We start from the raw sequence: 15,967 nt of genomic DNA, 5'->3' as shown, positions 1-15,967 counted from the left end.
ACGCAGCAATTATGAGCTAATTTTGCACACCAGTGTTTGAGTGTTCTCAAAGGAACAAAAAAGTTGTATTTCTAAGGCCTTCATCAGCTATAAAAAAACAACCTTGTGTGCATTTATAAGATGTAGGAAGCAAACCGCCTCAAATTATCCTCAGTTAAAATCATTACTTTCTAAGGCTTTTCCCACTATGATAAATGCTGGACTTATGTTCTTTTGAAACTCTGTTGAGGTTGTGTTGAGTCAGGTTTCATGCTTTTTATTCTGAAAGGGGGTTAGCACTGCTTTTAACCTGGGTTTATGAAGCCCTGCTTCACTAAAAATACTCACACGCTTTGTACAGTCAGGAACTAAAATAAGATGCACATCTAAGGAAAACCACTGAATCAATTTAACTGACATTTGTAGAGATAGACAAGCTACAGTTATATATTCAGAGCATTTCCATAGCTGACATAAACATGAAAAGATAAGTCAACATTAAATCAAAAACTGCCCCTGCTATTTAATTAAGTTCTTGTTTTTAATCTACTGTACAGGTGAATCTGTCCAGCTCTAAACAGAAGAAAGTCCATATCCCTTTTATATGGAAGAATCTTCTGAAGTCATATAAAAAGCATTATGCAATGAAAATAAATTAAAGATGAAAATATGTCAATGCAATCAGTGCATCACTTTGAGAGTGAGAGTGAGTGAACTAACCAATGAAATGTTGCGCGTGCTTTAGTGAATAGTGAGTCTAGTTAGTGCATGTTTTGAACACGTGTTACATGGTCATTCAAAAAAAAAAAAAAAAGAAAAAAAAACAGATTCAATCAGAGCTGTTTTATCTCCTGAGCACTGTCCCATTTCTGCATTCTTTAAATACCCTCGCAAAAGCAAGAAAATGCCCTAATATAGGCCAAAGTGTCTTCTTGAAACCTTCTCTTTGGCGAGTCTGCTGCCTGACTTCAGCTCCACTGTTCTAGTTCTGAGTTCTGATATTCACTATCATACATTTAATGACCTGAAGAACCATTCAATAAGTTAATTTTCTTGCAAGCTAGAAATTCAGACACCGTCCACTTTTCCAAGTTTCATGCTGTTCAGAGAAGTCACAAATACCAACTGAATACAAGAAAACCTTCCAATTTACTTCCATAATATAGAGTATTCAACAAAACAAGAACAAAAGTAGAACGAGACTTGATTTTATCCATTAGGAATCAATCAGATTGCGAAATGGCAATACACACAGAATGCAGTCATGCAAATGGAAGGAAAGGGGATGAAAAATAAGAGGCCTTGGTGACATCAGCTGCAAAAGGAAAGTTGTTTCAAAAGCAGAGAAAGTTCAAAAGTGATTGCATTTTTAAATATTTTGTATTGATGTGCATCGACTAATCGCTCATAATAAGACACGAATAGTGTATTAAGAATGTAAATAAAGTGCATATTGATTTCAAGATCACTTTTTCACAAGAATGAGATGTTCCTTAATCCATACTATTTGATGCTTTTGTACAAACAATCTTAACCAATCATAGTCCTCTAATCGTATAGGTAGTGTACTAGGGTTTGGATTTTGATTGAAAATATTTTTTTTTCAATGAACATTGATTCAGAGATATGTCTAAAAAAAAGTTAAGGTATAGCAACAAACTTCAAAACAAACTGGGTGTTTTAGCTTGGATGACTCCATCAAGACATTTAGTAGCATCAGAATTACAATCAAACTAATATGCAGCGACTTCTGGTCTGTAAGTAGCTTCTGCAGTAGGCTGCATTACAACATAACAACTACAGTCGCAAATATCAGTGCTTTGAATTAAATGCATTTTAAATCATATTTGAAGAATAATGGTAAAATCACATGATTCTGACCGATGGCATGTCATTTAACTTCAATCAATTCTGGAAATAAATAACTCCAATAAAACAACAGCTTATATAAGAAATAAATAAAGAGCAAAGATGAAGCCTGTTAGTGCCAAAAAGAACACAGAGCCACTATCTGAGATCTGAGTGCACGGTTGGTCCATCATTAGCATGCCACAGACATGAATTTTTAAAGGATTTCAGCCTATTGCTTCTTATCTTGGAAATTGAATTTTTGCTGTAGATGAATGAAATTGGTGTCGCTTTCTTTTCAGAAACAATTCCCATCTGTGTGTAACCCTACCTCATTAAAGACATGATATCAAAAATTCTTAATCATAAAGCTTTTATGATGATCATTATGCCATAATGATGTTCATTCCTTATTCAAGATATAATAAATACATTTTTGGTTGTGTTTAAGCAATGTCCGACAAGGCATACAGCAGAGTTGAAAATTGTTTCATAGTTCATGGCCCGGATTTTATTTTGATTAATTTTGTGACAGATTCACACATGCATACTTAAAATTATGTTGTAGATAATAATGAAAGCCTTGGCACACACAAAAGAGTATCTTTATGGCTTGTTTGGTTTTAAATTAAATTAAATAATGCAACACAATTCTTGAACATGTTCATTTCGTGCAACAAATTGTAATTTGTAAATTGCTAATTTACTTGTTTCATTTGTTTTTGGACTGCATTCATATTTTGTTGCACAGACATTCATGTTGAAAAACACATCTTACATACTGTACATACATGCATTGATCCACAGTCTATCAGTTTCCAATGTTTGATAAAAAAGTGTAATAGTATTATGTAGCAATATAATGTAGCATCAGACATTGAAATGCAAAGTGTTTGCCATATTCTGCTTTAGAGCTTTACAGCTTTTACAGTTTTAATTGTATTTTCTTTTACAAACTTAATCTACCTATGGCTACTATGAACAATAAAAATTAAAGCATTGAACAGGATGCTTCGATTTGAACTAGAATCATGTTACAAATGAGGTCAAATCTCTACTCAAAGAGTATTTAAAACACACACACACACACACACACACACACACACACACAACAACAACAACAGCATTCATAACAATAAACAGGGAGCCAATCAACAGACTCCCTAGAGTCCCCGCTCTCACTCCCAAGGCTTCAAAACAACAAGAACACTCTCTAAAGTGAAAAAGTAAGTTTATTAAACAGAAGTAGACAGGAGCAACATAAGCTTCAGAAGGGGAAAAGCCAAAACAAATAACAAAACAGAGTTTGTTAACTCATTTTAAAGATATTAACCTAGAATTAAATTAAAACGACAAAAAGTACAAAAGCTTCCCTCCCTAATTATCATAACCAGGAGAAAACAAATAATAAATTAAGAAGGCACCCACTAGGGATGTGCACATCGATGCTGCAGTATCGATATATCGCTACTCAGAAGCTTCTACTTTGGTATCGATACATTATTATATTTATACATCCCCTCACGCGACCACTCGCACCTCATGTTTGTGGCTGAATGTTGATAATTGATGGATGGACATCTATGCCTGGGTAAAGGACATCGCCAATCCGGCGCAGAGAAAAGAAAACTATGAAAAAATTAAGTTGGCTTGACGTTGGACGTTCGAGAGTCTCAAATTTAGGGACCATCTCTAAAGTTACATGCGATATTGGTATACACTTTTCTAATGTCAGTAGCATTTGAGGAGAATGACTTTACGGTCATAAAAACAACTGTAATTGTTCATGTAGGTATCAGCTATAATGCACAATTGAATTGAATGTTTGAGATTTATTAAAAAGCAGCTGGCCCGTACAGTTAATGAATAACGAATCAACTACGACAACCTACATCGCACATCCTGTGATGTGACTATCGTGGATTCGTACATCGCGATATCGATGCTTAAACGACACACTGTGCAGCCCTAATAGTAACTGCAAATTAATATATATATATATAAAATGAAGATTATTTTGAAAAAAAAAAATCACATACACTTTTAAAACTATAAGCAGTATTGGTATCGTTAAAATTGTAACAAAAAGTATCAGTATCTTATCGCATGGAAAAAAATGTGGTATCGCCCATCCCTAGCACCCACCTCCCTAACATGCTCCAATTAGATAAGGATCAGGATTTAACAAAAAGAATCATAACTTAGCAAAAGATAGCACTTTACATCAAATGTCTCAAAGCAATCATTTAACAAACACTATGGGCACCATGCTACATAAATAACACATATGTCTTTCAATCAAGGAAGCCATGAGAGTGAGGAGCCAGAGATCCATGGTTCAGGAGAATTAAATACAGCGCCAATCACTCCAGTCACCAATCAGGTAACTCGTTAGAGCAGCTCCACCTGTGAGTCATTACAATGAGAATAACAAAAGAAAAAGAAAGAAAAACACGCCAGGGAAAACCAGACCACGAATACACATCTTCCCCATGAACCACACAAAATACTACACTACCACGTAACAATCATCTACAATCATGCACCAAAGTGCAACGCATCAGACCACATAAATTTACGATTGTACAGCAGAACCAGAATAATAAAAAGCCTTGAAAACACTTAATTTGTTATTGTTGACAAATAATGCTTTCTTAATTTTATTATTATTACTTTTTTTTTTTTTGTAAAAAGTAATACAATTCTGGTGTCTTGCTAAGAAGCATCTCTCAGAATATGGCAAACAATTTTAATCACTGAATGTCTTCACACATCCTACTTGAGACTTTTCAAAGTAAAATGTGCTGGCACATTCTCTATAGTCTACAGAAATCTATAAAGTCTCTCAACAAGAAGACATGCTGAGAGGGCTTTCTTATGAAAACTATCATATCCCCCAGTGATGAACTTGATGAGTGGACAGATGGGAGGGCGGTTTAAAAAGCATCACAGCTATCACTGCTGGAACATGCTAATGGCATCAACACAGGATTATAGGCAAAAGCCGAGAGTTGGAACTATTTCCTTGCTGTTTATGTCTCACTCATTTCCTCTTTATACCAACCACAAAAAGAAGAGAATTATTGCTGTTACCAATTTGACTTTAACAAAAAATATGCTTTGGAATTCATAGTTTTTCTTCTTACTGTGTTATTCCTTGAATCACTCGCTTACTCACCCGTCTCGCTCTGCCTCTTTCTTCTCTAGATCCTGAATGACGTCCAGTAAAACCTTGATGGTGTTCTGGCTGGTCTCCAACACTCCTTCCAGGTTGTGCAGCTGAGACTGCAGAGCCCCAATGTCGTACAGAGGGCCATTTGGGCCAAACAGTTTCTCTTTAGCCTTTGCCAGGTCCAGCTTACACTTAGTCCCAGACATAAGACCCCCCAGTAGCTCCTGCACCTGCCGCAGTGTGTCCGCTTGGCCATCTACTTGTCCAAGGGGCGCCTGGGGGTTTGTCCCCCCAGTAGGAGGCAAGTGGTTTGCATTGGCCTGGGATTCGGGGCCGAGGATCACCCTTCTGACACTTAAACAGGTGGGCCTCACCATAGCTCTTGCCTTACTTTTGGGAGGGATAGGAGGTGGGGTTTCACCTGCCTGATAGTGAGTTACTGCTTCAGCATTTGGCTTCACTGCCCCAGTTTTCACTCCGTCCTTTTCAGCATTGTAGCTCTCAGCTTTGGGGACAGGAGGCTTACGGGGATGTCCAGGAGTAGAGGAGCCCTCTTTGCGGGGGGTGTAAGGAGGAGGAGGAGGTGGTGGGGGAGGAAGCATGAACTCTCTCCTGTCACGTCTGTCCTGAGTGCAGCAGAAGGCCTGAGGAGGGGAGGGGTTCGCCCCAGCATTAGAGTACAACAGAGTAGTCTGTGGAGGGCAGGCGTAAGAAGGTAAAGAATGCCTGAAATTAGCAGAGGGAAGCACAGTTTCCTGGGGTTTACTTGCGTACATAATTGTCTCACGCGGACAGAGAATAGGTGACATATTTTGTGGAAATGGTTTGGAGTGTGAAACTGTTTTAAAAGGTTGCACAATTTGAGAGGGATTACTGCAAGACACTGCATTTTGCATACTAGAGTTGCAGTGTGGCAATGCTTGAACAGAAAGGGTACCCGGTGCAGGTTGTGTGGAAGAGCTGCAAATCAGAACTGGCATGGAAGGCGTCACATGGGTTACCACATTTTTTTGATCCAAAATGCAATGTACTGCAGTTTGTGCAATAGGAATGGCATGTGCCGCAGCTGCAACAGGTCCCTTGAAGTGTGAGACAGGGTGTGGAACAGTGGCACAGGATGCTAGTTTGTCTTTGACACAGTATTGTATAGACTGCATTGGATTTTTACAAGATGATGTAGACTGAACAGGTGTTGGGGTGTGTGTAGCTGATTTAGGAGTCTGTACAGGAAGGTTATGGGCCCTACCCAATGGCTCATTCTGTTTAGGACTCATACATCTTGGCACAGACTGAATACAAGTTACAGGTTGTGTTGGAGATATCCCAGAGTACACAGGTTGATTTGAGGTGTTATCGCATGACATGGGTTGTGTTGGAGTCTTCTGGCATGGCTGTGTGGAAATGAATGTAGAGGCAACTGCAGGTGCTCCTTGAGAACAGGACACTGCCTTTGAACCGACAGTGTTGGAGCATGCAATTGTTTCCTCCAACTTCTGGAAACAAGGCATGGATTGGCCAGGAGCTGTGGGATCTGTATGTGACTCTGGAATTCTTTGGGACTCTAGTAATGGGGGAGTATTCTTTGCTGTATTCTGAATAGCAGGTGTGCAACAATGCCCTGTAGATTCAGTAAGAGACATGCATGATTGCCTATGTGTTGAGAATGTGGTGACAGTGGATAGGACTTGTGCTGTGGTAGTGTATAAAGGCTTTAGTACAGTAGGGGTCAAACTGATGTTCTCCGCAGCAGCATGCTGTGGGCAACATTGTGATGTTTCTTTGGAACATGTGGTTGATGTAGGTGGTGCAGTGTGAGATGGACAAGATGCAGGATCTACTTTAGGTTTTTGCAAAGATGTTGTGTTGTCTGGGACAGTTTGGATTTTTGACTCAATTCTTGCTTCAGTCTGTGTGGAAGAGACACTACAAGGCATATTATGAACTGTGTTGGGCGTGTGGGAACACTGCATGGATACAATATCTGGTGAAGTTCTGTGCGCCACAGCTTTGGATGGAAGCTTCTTGGGTTGTTTAGACTGTTGGTGGCTTCTGTGCACAGTTTTAGTTGGGGAAGTAAAATGAGGCTCAGGTTTCCCAGGATCACTTCCTGCTCTGTTTAAAGATTTCCTCCTACACCTCCTTCTAGACTGTTTTTGTGTTGATGTACCCACAGAGGCAGTTTGATTGTCCTCAGTTCTCTTGCACCTTGATTGCTCAGCAGGGGTACAATGTTGGACAGAGCTCTTCTTTGATCTACAAGGTGGAATGTAGACATGTGCAGTCAGCTCATCAGAGGAGTCTCCATCCTCCCAGGCTCCCCCCAGGCTGTGACTGCGAGTCTGTGTGGCAGAGAGCGAGGGAGGCTTCTGCAAACTGGGTGAGGTTTGTATAGCTGTACTTTTGCATGGCTGAGTTGGCAGTGGCAATGTGAGCGAACAGGGATGTGTTGGGACCCAGCAGCGTCTGGCAGGCCCAGGGGTAAGTGGGTGCGGTGGTGCTCTCTTCAAAAATGCTGTCACTGCTCCAATTGTCTTTTCCATGTCCCCGCGGACTGCTCCCACCAATGAGGGCCCGTTTGTCAACTCTTTCTGCCAGTTTGGAACCTCTGTTGGGCTCTTACTCCTCATCTTCTCGTTTTTATCATTAGACACATCATCATACTCCAAATCTTTAAAACGTACTTGCTGTGTGCGATTTCTTCTCCGTTTAAGTCTGCTTTCAATATCTGGAGAGTTCCGGTTGAGGAGCACTGAGCGCACAGTCACAGTGGTAGGTGTTTTGTCTGGGTTGCCATTGCTATGGCTGTGAACGGTTGGCAAATGGTTGGGCTCTTTGCTCACCATATTATCCAAGAGTAGTGTATGGACCATAGATGTAAATACATAGGTGTAAAATTTGACTCTGTGGGTTTTTTGTCTGCTTTCACAAGTCAAATGTGAATGAACAATTAATTAGATTTACAAAATTCAGTTACAGCACACAGTATATTTGACATTTGGAAAACTCTGAACATGGTAAATGCTGCAGTAACAAAAAAAACATAAAATAAATAAAACAGACCAGCCGATGGCAGCAGAGCATGTGACTGGTCCTTTCCTCAGGTCACATGACTGAGGGTTTCTGTGTAAGTCTTTCTGGTAATGCTGTCAGAGTAGGTTCCGGTTTTGGCACAAATAGTCTCTATAAGCAAATGTCTTTATATGCAAAAGTGGGACTGGGTGTATCCTGAGCTTCAGCCCCATTAGTCCACATGGGCATTTAAACACTCAATAAGCCACCTTGTTGATACACTTTGAGTAATACTCTGATACTTTGTGTAAGTCCTGAAGAGCATGAAACATTGGAAGGGTAGGCTTGTGAGTATGTCCCAAAAGTCTGCATTATGGTTTCATAGCCAAGAGCAAAACCTCAAGACACATTTCTCTTACTGTGTACATCTGCAGCAGTTGTAATCATTACAGTCCTAAAAATATCAAGGCAAATAAAACGTTAATGGGATACAGTTTTCAGGCTGACCAGTGAGAGGATATCCTAACAACTTTAATGCCCTACTTTCCAATTCAAAGCTTGTGTGCACAGTCCTCTGTGGTGTAGCATATCTTGACAGTCCATGACTGGGCAATGCATCTCTTCAGGTTGACTTTTATCTCTCACATTTGCCCTTGAATTTCTTTGCTTGTGTCGTTCACCTCATAATTTTCTTGAGACAGGAACAGAACTGGAACATCTGAGCAAAGTAGAAACACAGAAAAAAAAACAGTAGGTTCAGTAATTCAGTCCCAAAATTCAGGTTTGTATTTCTGAATCATGATTTACTTTGACAAACACATACATATAAGCTGGCTTTAACATAAAACTGTACATAAGAACAAACATAAGTACCTAGATAGGATTCCTCAACCATAAACTGCATCAAGCTAAGATTTCATGAGTTCTCTCCAATAACCAAGTCTTTGATCTCTTTCCATTTCTCGGTGAGGTAATCTACGAAATAAGAATAGTTTAGGGTCCAATGTATGACAGAGGCAGACACTGAGAGTACTTTTAGTTTGTCTGTAGCTTTGGGGATATTGTTTAACTCGGCAGTGTCTCAGAAGGGGCAGGCTAAGAGATATTCAGGGGTAGAGACTGACAACGCTAATTAACTTGGCTTGTCTTTAAGCAACCCCCCTGGTACATAGAGGCACAAGCATGATGGCTGATCGCCACAGGGAATTCTGAACACACTCTATCGCATTGTCACTGTTACCAGGCACTTCATTCTGTCTGTGATCAGACAATCACAGTCCCCTGAATCATGAAAGGATGTTAAATGCCCATGTATGTGTCTGGTGATACACCCATTTGCTCAGTGTAACTTTCTTATCAGATCAGTCTGACTGAACAACAATTCACAGACCTCCACTATGATGTCTTGTACATAGCAAAACAGTATTAGCTTAAATTGCTAATTTGCCTATGGCCATGTTTGGAATGGAATATTCGCTTCTTATAGTGTGTTCAAGTTCTCCTGAGAAGTTTGTACTGATGAGTTACGACATTGGATGTATTCAAATCATTCTAGCTAGTTTTATAGCCAGTCAATACAGATACTACATCTATTGCATCCACCAAATTTTATCACTTTTAACATGCCCAAACTCAGAAACTCTGGGCTTAAAGAAAGTTCAAAAGTTTCCCCACTTGTAATTCCGACCTTGTGGTGCTGTTTTTATGACATGACGTTAATGCACAATTGGTGATTACTGCAGGGTATATATGTATGAATCATTCTTGTAATGCAGTACACTTTTAAAGGCAGGGTAGGTGATTTGGTTCAAAAACATTTTTTGGTTATGCTGGTTGAAAGTCTCTTCCCATCCCAATAGCAATCACTAAGTTAAGTTGTCTAAACGTATTTATATGTATTTATATAATCTGTGGAAGGTGTAGGACCATAAAATGTTTGTCCAATCATATCCCTGTGTAAGGGCTATGATAGGCTGTCCTACCTGTCTGTCAATTTATGTATTTGCATACCTCTGCACACCCTGTTCGCACAGATATGATACTCCATTAGTGCATTCTATTATGCTATTGCAGACTGAGCGAGAAGGGAAGGCGTTATTATTGTAATATTTTGTGCTTTGTATTGGAAAGGTTTTTTTTCTTCTTTTTCACCGGTGATAGAGGCATGATGTAATCTGACAGCCAACACTGTGACCTTATAAACAGTGCATGTGCGTTGCATAAGTTAGCATCTTGTAAATAACATTATTTTTAATGTGTACTTATCGGTTCAAATCGGATAATGTTAAAAAGAAAACTATGTTAAAAATCTTGGTGGACATTGCTTTGGGTTCATTACTGGAATGAATGTCAAATTGAGCATTTTGCATTTTGGTATAATGTGCTCTCTTAAATACAGCATATTTTGGCAAAAGCAGCTGACAATTCAAGCATTTATGCACACAGTTCATTTGTACACTGCACACACATACTACTTACTACAGAGATTTAGTGAATGCTAATATACAGAAATGTAAAACCTCAAGAACTATTTGCATACCAAAATATACATTCAGTGTTCATTTCAGTCTTACAAGTCCTGAGGCTCATTGGTAGAGCATTGGGTTAGCAGTGCAAAAGGTCATGGGTTCAATTCCCAGGGAACACACATACTGGTAAAAAAAAAAATAATAATATGTATAGCCTAAATGCACTGTATGTTGCTTCGGATAAAAGCATCTGCTAAACGCATAAATGTAAGACCCTCCTAATTATATTAAGTGCCAACAGGCCCTTGAGCAAACAGGTTCACAGGAAAAAGGCATAAAGAATATACTATCACCTCTAGTTTTATGTAGGTAATCAAGCACTCATTGATTTCCTCTCACTCAGCTAAACTACGAGTTCCTCTTGAAATCTCTCACTGCAGCTCTTCACGTTCAACCACCGCTGGAGCCCCAGACAAAAGGCCAGACATTCTCCATTAATAACCTGTTATCTCCATGTAATCCAAAAATCAATCTAGGTTAGTACAGCTTAGCAATTGGAAAGTAATACAGCTCGATAATTGGGGGCTTGTACAGAATAAACATAAAAAAATTAAAGAGCAGTTGCAATGTCAAATTAGGTGAATGCATTGACTTTGCTAAACTGAATGCTTTTAAATGTGTAATAATCGAATGTGTAAAATAAAACTAATGTCTACACCCCTAATTTAAAAAGTTTAACAGTCTGTAAATAAATCATGAGCTTATGTTCCCAAGTGTTATAGAACTCACTTAAGCGCCTAGTACCAAATGAACAGTATTTAGTTCAATTAATTTGAATAAATCTTATGCAATTTTTTGAACTGAGATGCAAATGCTTGATCAATGCACTGCCAAAATTGAATGCTTTGCAATTATCTTGCAATACTAAACTTCAGAACTCAAGTGTGCAATTGAACGTCCACAAATATAACTTTCATATGAATAATTGGACTGAACAATTCTCCCTCCAAAGTCCATAACTTTATGGTTGCAAAACAAGCGTATTGCAAAATCTTAACATAGAAAGTGCAGGTGTTATTTTAGTACTATTTTTATTCATATCTTTAATGAGTTGTTGTTATATTTTCTGTTTTCATTTTAAATTAAATAATTTAGTTGTTTTGGCATAAAATAGTGTCTATATAGTTTTTAGGAATTTTTATTTTAGTATCTTTAATTTACTATTTTAGTTATTATGCATATTTTGAATTAGTCTTTGTTATATTTTCCATTTTAATTTTAATTAAAGTCTAATAATGTAGTTGAATGTAGTTTGCATTTTTATTAGTTTTTTATTTATTTATTTATTTTAAGTTTGCTGTATATTCCATATTCATTTTCATTACAATTTTAGTTATTTTAATACTTTAATTTAAACTAAAAAAGAAACAAGAAATTATGTTTTGGCAACTACATGAAACTGAGTGTATTTTTTATGGTTTTAATTGTACTTTTAGTCAATGATAATAACCCTGCAGTTTAATTTAAAAAGTACAATAGTTTTGAACACAGCTCATCCAAAAACTATTTAAAACAATCTGTTTTTTAAAAGTCAAAAGCAGAACAAGTCTTCTGTCTCTACTGAACTCTGTGAAAGAGGTGTTACCATCTTTAGCCGCTGCTTCTGCTGTATGTAGTTCTGTTTTGCTTCTGCAAATGATGAAATGTTATGTTCAGTGAAGTGCCAGTGGCGGATCCGTAGCCCCTGTGGAAGTTCAAATGCTACCATGAGTGATTCATCCTGGCACAGATGCCGAATTGAGAAATGTTATTTTGCATGTCGGGTAAATAATACTTGCTGTTATGCATTTAGTTTAATCTCATTACAATACACAGTAAGCTTTACATTTCCATCAAAATCATTTAGTAGTTGTTCACTGCAACCGCAAAAAGGCAGTGTTTCATGTGTGTGAATTAGCATTTATAATGTGCTCACTCTGTAAATAAGTTATGAATACATTTGAATATGTATTTGCAGCCTTTACTCAGATGCTTTGTGACAGCTTTGCTGAGCCGCACACCTGCAGACATTAATCGTGCCAGCTTTGGCCACACACAAGGTCAATTAAGGACAAAATTACAACCGAGCTCAGGCACTTGATAATATTAACTGTTTTTCATTTCACATTCCCAATTTAGGCCAGAGGAATTCCTTCAGAGACGAGAAATGAGAAAGACTGTGGGAGATTACAGGAACGCTGAAACTCTGGCCGTAATAAAGCAACTCAAATGAAGAGCAGAACAGATTACTTTCTGTCCCTTTGCTCTCCTGGAACTGCACTCAATTATATTGCATGTCTGGAAGTTGTTCCCCTGAAGAGAAGTCAATTATTTAATGAAGCCCTAAATTGGATGAATCATTTGCATAACCGGAACATTTAATTAGGAAACACTTGGTTGTTTTAGCCTGTTTCGAGAAGATGTTTGGGGTTCGGAGTTAAAATTCAGAGGGCAGGTATAATCGCGGGACGCTGTTCGATTGGGAATATAATGTTTTAAGCACATCATGGTTCATTCAGAAAGGACAAAACGAGGGAAAATCTCAACAACAGAACTTTTGAGATTTGTTAGACACTTTTTACTAACGATTCGATCCGCAAGCGTATACTCAACTGTCTGGATAGAAATTATGTTGGTATAATATTTAGATCTTTTCACAATGCTTTTCCTCATTTATTTTAAACTTCATCGAATTCTGTAATTGCTCGGAGCTAAATTTATTGCTGCACTGCCTTATGAACTTTCATTATGGATTTAGACCTTTTTTAATTTTTGGGGCTAAATAATAGTTTGGGGTTAGTCAGTTGTTTTTATGGTTTTAAAGAAATGAATGCTTTTATTCAGCAAGGAAAGCATTAAATTCATCAAAAGTAACAGTAAAGACATTCACGATGATACAAAATATGTATTTCAAATAAATGCTGTTGAAAGCACTTTCTGTTCATCAAATCCCGCAAAAGCATTATGATTTCCACCGAAATATAAGGCAGCACAATTTTTTCCAACATTGATAATAATAAAAATAATAATGATAAAGTTTCCCAAGCAACAAATCAGCATATAAGAATGATTTCTAAAGGATCATGTGACACTGAACAATGGAGTAATAGCTATTAAAAATTCAGCTTGCAATCACAAGAATAAATTACATTTTAAAATATATTCAAATACAAAACAGATATTTGAAATTGGAATAACATTTCACAATATTACTGTATTTAGTGCATTTTTCAACAAATAAATGCATTCCTGGTGAGCGTAAGAGACTCAAAAACATGAAAAAAGTCTTACTAACCTTAAACTTTTGAATGGCAGTGTAGTGGCTCATGACCTAATATTTCTATATGACGTCCCATAACATCTAAATCCTGCCAATATATGCTCTCATCCTAACTCTAACTACAAAGATCCCATACATGAAATGACATCCTGTGTTAATAACTGTAATCCAAATGTCATTTAGAAAACCAATCCCATCCGAAAAGCCGTTCTGTTACAAACCGTCAGATCTACACGGAGACATTTCAAATGAAATTTCGAAAGCGATGTCAGCCCTAAGTAAGTGACAGTTGAGACAGTGACAGTTGCATATGTCACTGTCTCTTGGACAGCTTTATTAAGAAAGAAGCGAGACAGTGGAGCGTTCCTGACACGGCTGTCTCAGAGTAGGTCGCCGAATCTAGCCATGTCTGGAGAAATAGTAAGCTACACTGCATATTTATTTCAGGAAAGGGCGCCTGGGGGGTCTGTCTTCTTAATTTAGGTACTTCTCTTTCAATTTATATATTTATTTACCTGCTTTTTTCCACAGGAAACATCTTTTTCATGGTAAGACCACCATTGGTCATGGTGAAGGCTTGATTATTAGGATTACTGATGATGACTGTGATGCTGGACGGGGGTTTGGGAGGAGGAGAGCTGCAGCCTTCAGGCGCTTGTGTTCCTCTACCACAACCACCTCCTCCTCATCCTCATCTTCATCCTGTGGCGCATCACGGCATTGATGTGATTGGCCGTGACACGCGGAGACCTCTGGATGTGATGTGAATCAACAGAGCACCCGTGACGGAGCAGGAAACACTGCCGTTCAGAACGGCATCAACAAAGCACGGCTGTTTTCTCTGAGGAGGGCATCCACCAATAAAACAATCAGAATGAAAATCAAACAAATATATCACAATAATAGATTATATAATCTCTAAATTGCTCATTATTCTAAACTAACGCGGTCTAACAGCGATGCGGGCGGATGAAGGTTAAGAAGCAGCTTTCCTTCACCTCTTAAAGTCTGTGATTGTAGAGAAGTAATAGAAAAATACAGCCAACTGTATTAGTATGACAGTCAATCGCATTCATTTTTAGCAGCCTTAATAATAAAGGTGACTATTGACAGGCTGTAAGCCCATTTCCATCATGGAATAAAAAAAAGAAAAAAAGTTTTTTTTCCTGCGATTCTGACAAAAAGTGAGATATAAACTCAGAATTAAATGCTAAAACTCTCAATTACGTTTTTATTCCATACCAGAAAAAAAAAAAAATGATTGTGAGATTTAAATTTTGAATTAAATTCCGAATTCTGAATTGGTATCTTGCAATTCAGACTTTTTTTCTGAGAACTGCGAGAAACAAGCTTTAAATTGTCTTTTTTTTAAAAGTCGCAATTAGCTTTTTCATTTAATGGAGGAAACATGCTTTCAAATTTGCTCTAAATCAATTAAAAAATAACTAATTACATAAACTTTTTCTGTAATTCATCATGATTATTCATACCTAACATTAATGATTATTATAATATTATGTAATATTAATTATAATATAATATGAATAATAGCATCTAATAATAAATATATTATCACATTAAATATCCAAATTAATGTACTGTAGTAAAAACATACAGTAATTTGCATTTGTTGTAATGGCAATTTTTTACTAAGCACAATAAATTAAGGCAAGAATCGATTCTGATGCCTCTGTTAAATGGATTTTTTTTTAAATTCTATATTATTCTACTTTTATTTTAATCTGAGAATAAAATGGTTAATTATAGACATTCAACGTTACAGTTTAACATTATAATGATGTAAGTGTTAGATAAATGGGGTTCCATATGCTTTTGACATGGAAACAATTTAAAAACTGAATGCAAACAGAACATGAATTTATGTCTGACAAAAAATAAATCATGCAAAGAAGGGGCAGTAGTCCACCACACACCTCTGCAACAAAGCGGTGTTGTTCTTTTAAACGAACAATGTTGTCAACTCATTGAACCCACCTACACTGTGTGGGCACGCTGCAAACTCTCTAAAGTACCTTGTCTCTAAAATACTAATGAAAAAATAACTTCATCATCAGATTTTATGATATATGATGCACTTGTGTATATTTTCGCTTATTAGAGTCATAAGCACTGATGCTGGGGCTCCCTTATGTACTTATTCTGCTGATAATT

The 15,967-nt window shown here is 37.5% G+C and overlaps 1 protein-coding gene across 5 annotated transcripts in view; it reads right to left on the bottom strand.

The window, feature by feature from the left end:
• LOC128014853 (mucin-5AC-like) overlaps positions 1–15,967 on the bottom strand; it is a 201,002-nt gene that overhangs the window by 171,765 nt on the left and 13,270 nt on the right. For 3 of the 5 annotated variants that reach the window (XM_052598534.1, XM_052598535.1, XM_052598536.1), the window contains exon 2: positions 5,006–8,726. In XM_052598534.1, the coding sequence (XP_052454494.1) occupies positions 5,006–7,869 (2,864 nt within the window). In that variant the 5' untranslated portion in view covers positions 7,870–8,726. Of the gene's footprint in view, positions 1–5,005; positions 8,727–8,881; positions 8,984–15,967 lie in introns of all 5 variants that reach the window. The other 2 variants (XM_052598537.1, XM_052598533.1) reach the window with 2 other exon arrangements.

This window comes from Carassius gibelio, chromosome A5 (assembly GCF_023724105.1).
Source record: "Carassius gibelio isolate Cgi1373 ecotype wild population from Czech Republic chromosome A5, carGib1.2-hapl.c, whole genome shotgun sequence".
NCBI classification, from domain to species: domain Eukaryota; kingdom Metazoa; phylum Chordata; class Actinopteri; order Cypriniformes; family Cyprinidae; genus Carassius; species Carassius gibelio.
This window is presented reverse-complemented; position numbering and strand designations above follow the sequence as displayed.